Raw genomic sequence first — 13,758 nt, forward strand, 5'->3', positions numbered from 1 at the left:
TCTAAGTATCCTTTTTGTGTAGAACTTGCAAACCTGTTGGGAGCTCTTGTTCTTTTCAGGATTTTGCCTTATTTTCCGATTACAGTAATTTCATGACTATAAGGCGCACCCTTTTGACTAAAATTTTGGTCTGAACCCGGAAGTGCGCCTTATAGTCCAGTGCGCCTTATATATGGACAAAGTTCGGAAATTTGCCAACCCGGAAGTGTGAGCTGTGAGCCGAGCCAGGACCTGTGGGAGAAGCGGCACAGCGACCGCCGGCCAGGGAGAAGTGGGGAGAAGCGGGGCGAAGCAGCCCAGCTGCTGGCCAGGTGGATGCTGGGACGCAGCGCTACCGCGCGGTGGAAGCCATGAGCCATGCCAGCCAGCGCCGGGAGTGGGGGCGGGTGGGAGTGCTGGGGCCCACTGCACAGGGAGGGCACCTGGGGCTGCGTTTAAAAGCTGCACCGACCTTTGAAAAATGTTTGCAAATTGAGCACCTGCCAGTAATTTGTTACTTTGTTGCACGCGGTGCAGCTCCTCGTTGCAAAAAAAAAAGTGCGCCTTATAGTCCAGTGCGCCTTATATAATGTACAAAGTTGCGAAATTTGCCAACTCCTGGAGATGCACCTTATAATCTGGTGTGCCGTATGGTTGTGAAATTACTGTAACTTATTTCTTGAACAATTTGGTTCAGCAGATTCTATTTTTGCACACTGAAAGAGCAAAATGCTCCCTCTGTATCTCTGCAATAGCTTACCTGTCATTAAAAATGTAGAAAGTTTCACAGAATTCAAGAGATCTGATGATATTAATGCAGAATTTGGCTGAAAGAGAGAGCTGTTGAAGGGTAAGGGATGGGAGGGAATAAGACCCAATCATTCCAAGTGCTGTCAGACTGGTCTTTCTTTGGGCCCAAAGCTAAAAGTGAGCAGGATTTCCAGGTAGAAGAACAGAAGCTTGGCAGGAACAACACAACGTTAGTGTATGTTTCAGGGTTTTTTTGCATTTAATAATTTATCCCCTTCATTCCTGAAATAACATAGAATGTAAATCTTGTAATAGTTACACAAATCGTAGTTTACACAATGATGAGCAAAACCCAAGGACAGTCCCCAATACAGAAATATCAAAATCTAGAAGCAGAATCAGAGGACCTGAGGCTCACCAGAAAACCAAAGAAAGGCCAAAATGGAATTCTCAAATATGTACTCCAAAGGATTACTTACCACTGTTCTCAGAACTTTTAAAGATCTTTTGGGGGATCTGCCAGTGTAGAGGTAAGGCCTTGGAGAACTTTACCTAATTGTAGACTAATATTACAAGATTTTCATATTCAGCAAGATACTAGGACAAACTCTGAGCAGTGCTCCTTTCATCAGCACATTACATGTTTAGTCCCAAATATCAGTTTATTTTTTAATTACAGTTTTTTTAAAAAGCAGATTACTTTTTGTGAGGCAATGAATATATGACAATATATTGTTTCCCCTGGAGACAACATATACACAATGTGCATGATAGGCAGGATACACAATTAAGATGACTGTGTGTCAGATTAATAACCAGAGGCCATGAAAGAGTAGAGAGTTAAAACAAAAGTAGCAAATATTTGGTCACTTTTGAGAGTAAATTTGGTCATCGCTTCTTTTTTTTTTGTTTGTTTGCAGGCGGAACACAAGTCACTACTCTCAAGAATTTGTAATCAAAAGATTTGTAATAAGAATCAGACTATGCAAATATCATTATAACAACTGTTCAAGAAACATATGAACAATAAATGACGAAGTACAGACTTGAAAGATACTCTAATCTTGAATTTCCACTATGAAATTTAGAGATTATTGTAGCAACAATTAAACAAGCTATTCTACCAAGGAAAGAGAAAAAAGTACTTTTTGAAGCACCAGATTGTGAATTGTAAAAGAAACATCAAAATCTCTATCCAAGCAGAGAATTGTGTGTAGACTTACACACTGGTAGTAAATAAATTAGAAAGAGGCCACCTTGAAGAAGTGCTCAGCACAGTGCAGATTAAGCTCTTTTCTCTCTCCTCCTCCATCCCCTATCTTCACTACAGCTTCCAGGAACAAAAGGGACTTTTCTCATTCTCACACCATTACCTTCATCTCTAATGGACTTCTGTACCTAGGAAGTATTTTCATTCCTCTGTCATAAATTTCTATGTTGGTTTGGAGTGTCATGTCCTGATCTTTCATTACTTTGATGATAAAAGCCCCAGTGTAGCATTTTGCTGTGGCAAAAACTGAGCTTTTAGTAGTGTCATATTTTCTACCTTGGAAATAGCTTTGCTTTTAGACTGCCACTCAGTCTAGTGGCCACCATCATCCCAGGTACACTTTGCCAGTACGAACATGAGTAAAATGTTGCTTCTACAAACACTGACTATGGGTTCACCAGCAATAATTGCCTTTGAATAATTTCACTCAAGAGTGTGATTATAACATTTGTTGCCAGTTGAAGCAACTTTGACTCAGTCTGAACAACAGTGCCTTTTAGGGTAAACATGTTATGTTCTGGGTTGATATACCATAGTGCATTATTCTACTGAAATTGAAGGTATTTGCTGAAACATTGCAACTCTGAGATCAGCCAAAGTAACAAAACATTCTCATTTCTTTTTCTAGCATCCATTAATCCATTTGAATTCGACAGAATATGCTAGAAAACTTTAAAGCTCATCATACCGCATAGCTGAATATTGCTGTACTATTGATTACACATATGGTTAGGTTTCTCCAGAAAAACAGCAAGTAGACAGCAATGTGTCTATGGAGAATTTGGGAATGCCACCAAATTCACCACTGGGATGCCAGATGAATACTGCTGAAAGAGAAGGAGCTGTTACTCCTCCTCAATTTATCCTTAACGTATTCTGTTTTCTCTCCTCAAAGTTTTCTCTGTAGCCTTAAGTCCCTCTTTCTTCTCCTATTAGCTCAGGTCCTTGGACGGGTATTTCCCATCCCAGGGCTGAAACTTCGTATTTACTTCTGTATCAATCTTCCTATAGTTATTCTGCAACATTTTTCCTATTCTCATATTATTCCATAAAAGAGGTCATACAACTGTCACAATTTTGCAACTACAACTGATTTTGAGGCCAGGATTTATTATATTCTGGAGACAGGTCAGTAGCAGAAATAAAACCAGCACCCCAGGCACAGCAGTGCTCGGTACCATGCTGAATTCCAAGGACATTTCTCTTTCTGTCAGCCTGCTCCCCGAGTGCTGAGCCATGCATGGTGAGCCTGAGGAAGAAGCAGGCACAGAGGGCAGCTGATGGACTTTTCTTCTTGTGACTGAAGAACAGGTCATAGCACAGTGGAGTTTCATTAAAACTACACATCTCTGCTCTTTCCCAACTTTGGTTTTGTTTTGTTTTGTTTTTGTTTTCTCATGTGTGAAATTTACTGTCCTTGAAACTGCTTTGTCATTAATTTAGAGAGAGGTCACAAAATCACAAAAGCCACATGGCCACAGCTGGGCTGCTGCTGCTCCCCTGGGGCTTGGACTCCATCACAGCTGCCCAGGTAGCTGCACACACACAGAGCTTCCTCACTGCTGGAATCTCACTGCCAGGGCTGGGAATGGCACCCACATCCTCTAAACACCTCTGGGTTCTACATGAGTTTGCTCAACTAAATGAAGACACACCACAGTTTCTGTGTTTTTCAAACAGATAACAGATGATGTTACAAAGTCACAAACACCAAAGACAATCACTGAGCTGAACAGATGCAGAATTCAATGCACCAATCCATTTTGAAGATAAAAATGTTAATAATGTCATGCAAGTAATGAATATAAATTTTCTCCCCCAAAACAATGACATTTCCTGAGTAAAAGTTGCTTGGACTACTTTCTAGCCAAGTTACTGGCCTTTGACACTCAGTTGTCACTTACATGAGTAACCTTGGGTTTATTAGAATTCTCTGTTCTAATATTGAAGACAACATTTGCCCATTTCAGCAAATATCTCACTGGGTTTATTACCACACACATCTTGGAGTATGAAAAATGTGGAAAATCTTAAAATAGTTTCAAGAAGGTGTGTTTCATTATCTAAGAGAGCAGAGACAGTTTTACCTGTGAGAAATTCTGAACCACCTGATCAATTCTGTTACAATAATAATGACAAGGAAATATTATTAATGCAACATAAATGGCTGTGTTTTTCAAAACAACTTCCTCATACTATGAAGGTAGAAGTTTACTTAAAAGTGCAGTATTTGTATACTGTACAGCAAAATGCTAAGGAAGTAAAATGATCAACATATGGGAGAAATCCTTTGTATATATTCATGTTGAGAATAAGATTGAGAAATACCCAAAACTTAAGTATGTGAATATAAAATAACTTAAATGATGTTCGGGAACCTGCCCTGCTCCCTGTATTAACAACTGAAATCCCATTTTAGGGATCATTAAAGAACATAAGAACAGTCTGTAAACTTTGTTTGAACTGCAAAACATTGTAAACATGCATATATAATAAAATGTACAAGCCTTTATACCTACATTACTGAAATTATGTATCTGCAACGTTGGCATTTTATATTTGGAAAGTTCTGCATCAGTATATACATCAGCCTTTCCACAGACAGCTAACTTATTGCTAAGTCAAGAAAACAGTTATGGACTTATTTCATTTAAAAGCAGTCTTATTGAAAAATAGCATTAAACAGTGTATTGGATAGGTACAGCAAAATAAAAAAGACCCAAAAGAACAATCCACATGGTTAATTTTGAAAACTCAGTCATTCTCCTGACACTGGTAAATCAATCAACTAATGTATCAATCCCTGTGCCTACACACAGTTCAAATCCCTCCTTCACTTCAATGCTCCTTACCACTGAAACCCAGGATGGACATGGAAGCAGGAGCTGTGTCTCAGTAACTTCTCATAGAAATAATTTAAATGCACTTTCTACATTGCCAGAATAATGACAGTAAGTCAGACTTGTTGACGCATTTTATTGTGAGATGGGGAGTCTGGTAAAAAACTAGAAAATGACCATGATGTAACAAGGAACTTAAAAATGAAGTTTCAGATTTGTAACATACACACATGAATACAGGAACAAATTGGCACAAAAATGTTAAACATTGTTCCCAACACTGTTTTATAAGATTATTCTAATTTGGCTTACTAAGGAAATGAGAGTTTTATGGTTAGACTAATCTCTTAATAAAACTGCAGAGCATCATGCTATTAGTCACACAGTGAATTTCAAAATTTAAGAGCTTTATATTAAAAACTGGGTAAAGGTAAAATGAATTGATTGCAATTGTAAAATTAATACATTCCCATTTTAATTCTTCTGTTCTACAGTCCAAGGCAAGTATAAATGTTAACATAACACTGTTAAATCAAATCTCAATGCAAGAGAACCGATTGCATCTCTACTTTAAATCTTATCAACTTTCCAAATTTTCATACTAAAATATATTATTGTATTAATACAAACTACAGTATTATACACTACACTGTGTAATAAATAAAGAAATATAAAAATAAGACACATAAATATAAAAGTTTTCTAAAACTAAAAAGGTACATATGTCAGTAAGAAGGGTATTAATACTGCCAGGTTTGAAGACATACAGTACAAAATGTTGCACAGATCTATAAACTAAAAGAAATAAAATAATACTGATAGGTAAAAATCAGCTAACATTGTTAATAAATGGGGTCCATAATAACTAACATTTGAAAATACTTATGAGCCAGATAACATGTCATGTATGTGTCTGAAATTAAAGTAAACCAATAAAGCAATAAAGCAGATTAGAAAATTTCCCTTGTAATTATTGTAGAGAAATTCTGCAAGTCAGGTATTAACCCAAAATACCACCAAATAATTAAATAATGAAATATACCAGTGTTCTTACTTCTCTGATGGCTGAGTGTTTTTTCCCCATGAATAGTTTAGAAGTTTGATACAAATCAACAAATGCTAGTTATTGTAGGCCACACATTGGATAAAGGCTGCTTAGAGCCTCTGTAATACTGATAAATGGCACTTACAGCACGTAGGTCTTGCATAAGGCCAAAGGAGATACAAAGCTTCATATCATATCCTTCATATTGTTACTACATACTCAAAACACAATTACAAACACTGTTTTTGACAACTTTCCTGTCCTTACCAGTATTAACACTGTTAGTCCCTGCAATCAGAACTCAACGACAATCTTCTCAACTACATTTTTAACCACATGAGTAAGAAACTTCAGTTCTTCTATCATCTTCTCTCTTAAGGCTAACAATACACTTTAAATGATAATATGCTCTACTACAACATCTAATGTCATAAACTGCTACCTTCTAGGTTGAATTTACAAAGGTAGCCACGCACTGTTTGCAACTGCATTACACGTCTCTGCAAAAGGGAATTTTGTAGTGCAGAAGTTCTCACATTGTAAAACATAAGAAAATACTGAAGCGGATTTAGGAAATGTTTTACCATAAAAAAAAAAAAAAATAATGTAAATCTCTCCCAATTGTACAGTTTAAAAATTAATCAACTTAAGAATGAAAATTAATACTGATAAAACAAACAATGCCAGATGTTTGTCTAATAATCAGGTTTCCTACAACCTGTTAAATCTTTGCTTCCAGAGTCACTGTATTTTTCTAATCTGCTTCATGTTATAAACTTGTTCCTAACTTTGAAAACTGTGTGAAAAATTACTAAGTTTGAGGTTCAGGCACACCTGGATTTCTTTTTTTTTTTTTCTTTTCATTTTTTTATATATATATTTTTTTACACAGTAGTGAACAGAAACCACAGTATGCAGGCTACTGCGTTTCCATGAAAAGCATGTATAATATAGAAGGAACTTCATTACCAATTTTTTTTTCCTTATAGAAAAAACCTAGCATGTAAGCTTTATTCATTATTTTCTTCTGACACCTGCCCATTATTTTGTATAACTTCCGGCTCTGCATTGCTTGCTTGATTTACAGCTTCATCACTCTTGTCACCTTCAGTTTTCCCTTCTTCCTCTACTACTGCCGCTGCTTCTTCTTCTGCTGCATCCCCAACTTCTTGTAGTTCTCTACATTCTTTTTCTTCCTGAAGTCCCTCTATGTCTTTTTCCTCTTCCTCCTCTTCCTCTTTTTCACTGTACTCCTCCTCTTCCCTGGTGAGGCTCTCCCTCTCATCCGAGTCGATCTGCGAGGGGGACGCCCTGACCACCACGTGCTCGCTGCTCAGCACCTCGGGGCCCAGCCCCATCTCCTCGGGCTCGGCGCTGTCGCGCTCCTCCGTCTCCCTTTTGCAGTAGGAGTAGCGATGGTTCATGTGCTGAGAGTAAGACCCCGAGTGCGAAAACCTCTTCCCACACTTGTCACATTGGTAGGGCTTTTCCCCAGAATGCAGTCGCATGTGTTCAATCAAATGGTGTTTGTGTTTGAATGCTTTTGTACAGATTCCACACTCGTGAGGTCTTTTACCTGTAAAATAAAGCACAGTTGGGCATCTTGTAGCTGAAGTTTTAAAAATGTACACTGCTGTTTTCATTGTAAAATGCAGTTGGTGAACATATTAGCATTGATTAAATTTTATATATCAGGATGTTCTACTCCATGCATTATCAGCTTGAGTTTCTCTCCTCAGCCCAAAGGATGAAGGTGCAAGGGTACATGGTCACAATCACTACAGTAATTTGTAAGTTTTTTAGGAAAGCTCATCATAAAGGATAAAGAGATTCTCATATATAACTTTTAGCCCAAAAAAAGTGCAAATATAAATCAGAAAAGGAGACATTTTTCTTGCAAAAACTATTTTCAATTGCATTTTAACTTTCCTATATTGATGGCAGATTAAACTCAACTAAGCTTTTACATCAGGTTTTGTGTACCAAGTCCTTCCATGATAAAGGTAAAAGGAAAATAATTTTAAAATCTAGGTTGAATGCTTTATGTACAAAACTTGCTGACTTACACATGTATTGACATGAAAATAATCTCTTTCACTCTGTGTTTTTGCTGTTTTCCAGCTATTGTCTTGCTTTAGGAGTCTCTTATAAATGTATCAGGAGTCTAGCAGTGTTATTTTAACATTTGAAGTTGTTACACAAAACAACTTTGCAGTCTTAGCTCAGACATAAAAGACAAAGACAGTAAGACATCAGGTTTTTGGTCACACTGCACAGATGACCAGCACATCCACGTCATCTCATGCCAACAAGCAACAAGGTGAGTGCTGGTCTCTCTTCCCAAAAAACAAGTGATAGGACACGAGGAAATGGTCTCAAGTTGTGCCAGGCGAGGTTTAGATTGGAAATTAGGAAAATTTCCACACCGAAAGGGTGGTCAAGCATTGGCACATGATGCTCAGGGAAGTGGTTGAGTCACCATCCCCAGAGGTACTTAAAAGACAAGCAGATGTGGCACTGTTGGGACATGGTTTACCAGTGGACTTGGCAGTGCTGGGTTAATGGCTGGAGTCAATGATCTCAAAGGTCTTTTCCAACTTAATGATTCTGTGATTTTAAACATTACACTGAACTTAAAACTGGTAGGAGAAGAACAATTGTGTTAGGAAAAGGAGGAGTTAAAAGAGTCTCAAGACAGGATAGGTATGAAATTAGAAACCCTTAATGAATACAACTTGAAAAACTTGACCAAGACAAAAAATAATTTGTTATGCTTTTAATTTTATATGAGATAACATTAAAATGTTAATATGCAGAAATATTATTAATATAATAATTCGGTTACTCTGTGAACCAAGAAAGTAGAGCAGGATGAAGGGAATAGCCAAAAGTTCTAAAGAGTTTATTTTATAGATGTGGGGAAAGAGAAGATAACAGAGCCAGCAAGAAAGGAATATATAAAACAAAATCCAATATATATTTGGCATCTAACCAATAAAAAAGAATTTTTATTTTAAGACATTACAGAAGAAATAAGAGAGCAAGAGGTATTAAAAAAATCCTAAAGATACCAGAACTGGAGCCAAAAGGAACAATTATGAGAAATTAAAAATAAAAATCAAAGCCAAAAGGGTGCTCTTTAGTGGTTAGATTCTATGTCTCAGGAATAGCGCTGAAGCTGGCCACTTCAGGTCATTATAAATGTGGCTCAGTTTGAAAATCCTTCATGCCAGATAGGCATGCTGCTTTACATGTACGTTATCAAATACATACATGATCATTTTTTCCCAATTTTTATTTTTAATAAAAAAAAAAAAATTAAGACCAGGCAAGGTAAATTAAGAAGTAATACATCCTCAGTTGTAGGCTGTGGCTCACAGATGATTATTCACAAGCCAGATGCAAAAACTCCCCTTTTTCTATTTAGGGTTTAGATCTAACAAATTTAAAGAAAGACAGAATTGCTGTTCTGTCAAATAAATATACAAAAAACAGGGCTTTCTAAAGAAAGCTTAGCACAGGCAGTAAGGACAGCTACACCTCCCTACACTGAGAACCGGGTTCCAGTTGAGATTACCAGTTACCAAAGAAATAACAATGGGAAAAGTCTTCTCCTAGTACATACCTGTGTGTTCATACTTATGTCTCAACAATGAGCTGCTCTTCTGGAATATTTTGTCACATAAATCACATGCATACATCCCATTTTCTGTCTTTCTCATCTTTTTCTTTGGGGGTGTTGAATCAGAATCATTTTGATCTTCTACATTGGATATTCCTTCTGAGCTAGTGTCTTGCCTTTCATCCTTCAGAAAAATTACAAAAAAAAGTTAAGTCCAATAAAAGAAGTCACCCACATAAACTGATGCTGCTATTCTCATTCAATTCCATAAATAGCCAAATAGAATTGTTTTAGATTTCCACAGTCAAAAACATCCTTTACTGCATCGTTCTGCTTTGCAGTCTCTGCCACCATCCAGACGCAGAATCCTCACTGGGACTGGCTTTAATCATATCCAAATCTGACTTGGCAAGGTCTAGGCTATGCTGGCACACCGTGTTTTATGGCCCATAAAATAAATGCAGTATTTCAGACCTGTAAAGCACTTCAGTAAGTGGGAAGAGCAAATTTGCCACCTAACTGCATTTTTCAGCTAATGCTGGTCACCTACCTTTTGCTGCCTCATAGATTTTATGAAGTTAAAAGACTGAAGTTTTCACAAAAGAGCTACTTAAGTTACCATTTAAATTTGCATATTTCATTACCCTCTTCCTCATGAAACTATCCCAACTACTACTTAACCCAAAATTTATGGGACTTCAAAAAGTTTAATTAGTAAATAGCTTCAAAACTATAATTGTTGTGTATTTTTAAGCATTTTAAGTACTAAAGCTTCCCTGTAAAAGCACAACATTTTTCTATTGACATCAGCAGCATAACACATACTTTATCAGATACTATCAAATCTGAATATAAAAATGTACATGTTAGCTACATGTACATGTTAACCTCAAACGTTTAATACAAGCAGCCTTGTAACTCTTCAAAGTTCCCTCAGTCTCTGGCAATACAGAAGCCTGAATGAAATACTAGACAGCCAGTTTCTAAGATTTAAGTAGAAACATTCAGCCACTTTTCTGCCCTGTCCCTACCTTAATGTGCACAGGTGATTCTCAAGAGGACGGACCCCAATTAGATCACATCTGGATGCACCCAGGGAGCAACAAGCCAGGAAACAGGAATGGCAGATGAAGATAAATATCTCCCTGACTTTCAATGGAGAACTTATCTGCATTTTGTATAAAGTGCCATTACGTGTAGGATGAATTCAGCTACTCTGCAAACCAAGTAAGCAGAGCAGCACTAAAGGAGTAGTCAAAATTTCCAAAAAGTTTATTTCCTGAATATGGGGAAAGAGGAGATACAGAGCCAGCAAAAGACAGAAGCCATGGCTTTATTTTGCTTTTTTATCATGAGCTTTAGATAGTCTTTAGAATAGTGAGCACTAATGTCCTAGAAGATTAAATACAGAGAATAACTGAGTTGCCCACGCACAACAGTTTCTGTTAGTCTGGATTCAAGCTGCCTGAGCTAACTAGCTTTGCAGAGAGCACAACAGTAATAACTATGACCCAGTTACAATCAAGTAAAATAAGCCTGATAGCTTGTATTTATATTTTTATTTAGTTCACCTTGATAGCTTTCTGTTAGTTCAGCACAAATACAGACTGAATACATCATACATACATCATGTAGGAATATGGGGACCGAAGTACCTGATTTCCATTGGCTTGTTTTGGTGCTGTGTCATGAACTGCAGGACTAACTGTAGTAGAGTATGTATAAGCCACCTGTGGAATCAAAATGGTTTGCTTATTGGCAGCGAGAGCTCTCAAGCAGGGAACACTGTTCTGGTCAGCAATGGCAACAATTGTAGGTAACTGGGCAGTGACTGTAGGTATAGCAATATTTATGGGATTGGCACTTGGTGGGATTACATTTACAATAGGATCAGAGTCTGTAATACCGTTGTCCTTTTGTGGTTCTTTTTTTGCACAAGTTAAGTTCAAAGGTTCTTCTTGGACAGAATAAACACTGTTCTGGTAAACACTAGTTATGGTAGATCTTTCCAACAGTTCTCCATGTTGCTTTGGTAGCGAAAGGTCAAGAGGTTCTATTTGTGGCTCTTCTTGTACACCCTCTGCTGTGTACGTGTAACCCTGTGAATTTCTTGATGAAGAAAGGTTTAGTGGTGATGCAGATGGCGTGCTACTGTGTGAACCATTCAGAGTTGAAGCCCCTGGTAAAGTCTGAGATTTCGTTGTACTGACAGGATTTTGTGAGTTATTTGTGCTGTTCTGGGGTTCACTCACATTTGTAGTTGCTGCTTGATCATCGTTGTCTGCGGGACTACTTAATTTAACTTGTTCAGGAGAAGATGGTCCAGAAGACTGCACAGAAATTTGTCCAGCTTGCATTTTTTCAAACCACTTTTTTACCACATCCAGTGGTAGGTTTACGGAATCTGCTATTTTTGAAAGCTCTTCTGCGCTTGGCTGTGCATTTAATGCATAATACGCTTTTAGGAGCGACAGAAGGTTCTTTAAAGGTGGCTGACCAGGAGACAAGTTGTTCTCCCCGGTTTCTGATGGGACAGGGGACTCGGGTTTCTCAGCTTCTGTTCCACTGGGCTGGGGAAGCTGAGGAGGGCTTTTTGTTTCATAGTGCTTTAATTCTTGAAGTGCATTAAGATCTCCTGGACAGTCATCACAAAGAAGACAAGTGCTATCGTTGGTCTCTCCTTCAAAGTTCTTATCTTTCTCAGACTTCACTCTGAGATCTTCTGGTAATTTCTCATTTTTGCAACTATTTGTAGGAACAGAGTTTTCTTTTTTAAGATTTTGTGGAACAACCTGAAGTTGACTTGGCTGCTCCAAGCTGTAGTTGATGATAATTTTGGTTGTCCCATCTTGGTCAACCAAAGGAAGACTGATAGCTGAAATGAGGGAATGGCCAGCTTGCTGTATAGATGCATTGTTGATTGTTTCTTGTTCTTTGGACGCAAGATTAGCATGATTGTTTTCCAGTACTTGCCTTATTACATTACCATCCACTGCCACTTTTAGTACATTTTGAATGTCACTTAAATTGATGCTTATGGGAGACACCAGACCTACTGTTGGTAGAACAACAGCTTGCACCACACCCTGAGGAGAACTGGTTGCCTGCAATGGGCTACCACCACTAAAAACCCCATTTTGCAAAGGGGTTGAACAATTAATTCCTGAAGCGACCACTATGGGCTTGAATTCATAATCCACAGGTTCAGTTTTAATTTGGTTAAGAGGAAGCTGCTCTTGCAAGGGTTTATTTTCTATCTTTTGTCGTATCTGTGGTCTTGCTGGGCTACCTGGTGATGCAGAAAGGGAAGGGGAGGAGCACTGAGACATCTTGAGCCCTGACCGGGCTCGACCATTCACGGGCATCAAACCAATACACTTCTTACTGCTTATGTGTGAACTGTATGAACCAGAATGGGAAAAACGTTTCTTGCAGTTTGGGCACTCATATGGCTTCTCTCCTAAAGATAAGAAAAAAAAAATAAAAAAGAAAAGAAAAAAGGCATATGCCACAGTTAATGAGGTTACAGTGTAACTTCACCAAACAATAATTACCAGAACAAAAGCATCATAATGACTTCTCAAAGATCCTAGGGGAAAAAAAATCTTATCTAGTGAATTGAACTGTAAGAGTACAGCTCTGAGCCAAGGCTCCTTTAATAAGTTTGTCATCCACTAGTAGATACAGGATGGAACCCACACAGTCACGTGCTCCAGTATTTCTCTATTTGACAATTACAGATTTCATTCAACTCCATTAAAGTAGCACCACCACTAACTTCTAACTTTGCATATAACATTTCTTATAACTTTTCTAATAAATTGTGTCCTGAGTCTACTTTAATATGACTAATCTCAAATGATGACAGTTACAGCCACAGGAGGAACACACAGTTCTTTTGTCCTGATGATCATCAATTAAAATTCTATAGCAAGGCTTGTAACACACTGAATAATCTGCAAACTTTGAAAAAAAAAAAGCCAACAGAAAAAAGTGAAAAGGACCAGAGAGATGTCCCTATTTCTTCTGCAACAAGTCAAGTTTTCCTTAATTGTAAGACATTAAGTTGCAACTGTAAATCCTCATGAGTTTTTCTACATATATCCCTCACACAGCTGAAGACTGCAGTCAGTGCTTGCAGTATTCCAGAAGGAAAAAAATAAGGAAAACATTAGTATTTTAAACTTAGATTTACAAAACTGCTATTATATCAAAGTTAAAAAGAGCAGAAATGGCAACATTAGTACTCAAT

The 13,758-nt window shown here is 37.7% G+C and overlaps 1 protein-coding gene across 3 annotated transcripts in view; it reads right to left on the reverse strand.

Annotated features, from left to right (window-relative positions):
• Positions 1-4,955: 4,955 nt before the first annotated feature.
• Positions 4,956-13,758, reverse strand: part of ZEB1 (zinc finger E-box binding homeobox 1) — a 122,901-nt gene continuing 114,098 nt past the window's right edge. For all 3 annotated transcript variants that reach the window (XM_033060998.1, XM_033060981.1, XM_033060990.2), the window contains 3 exons: positions 11,162-12,966; positions 9,510-9,690; positions 4,956-7,460 (listed from right to left, as the gene is read on the reverse strand). In XM_033060998.1, coding sequence (XP_032916889.1) covers positions 6,895-7,460; positions 9,510-9,690; positions 11,162-12,966 — 2,552 coding nt within the window. In that variant the 3' untranslated portion in view covers positions 4,956-6,894. The remainder of the gene's footprint in view (positions 7,461-9,509; positions 9,691-11,161; positions 12,967-13,758) is intronic.

The sequence above is a fragment of the Catharus ustulatus genome, chromosome 1 (assembly GCF_009819885.2).
Source record: "Catharus ustulatus isolate bCatUst1 chromosome 1, bCatUst1.pri.v2, whole genome shotgun sequence".
NCBI classification, from domain to species: Eukaryota; Metazoa; Chordata; class Aves; order Passeriformes; family Turdidae; genus Catharus; species Catharus ustulatus.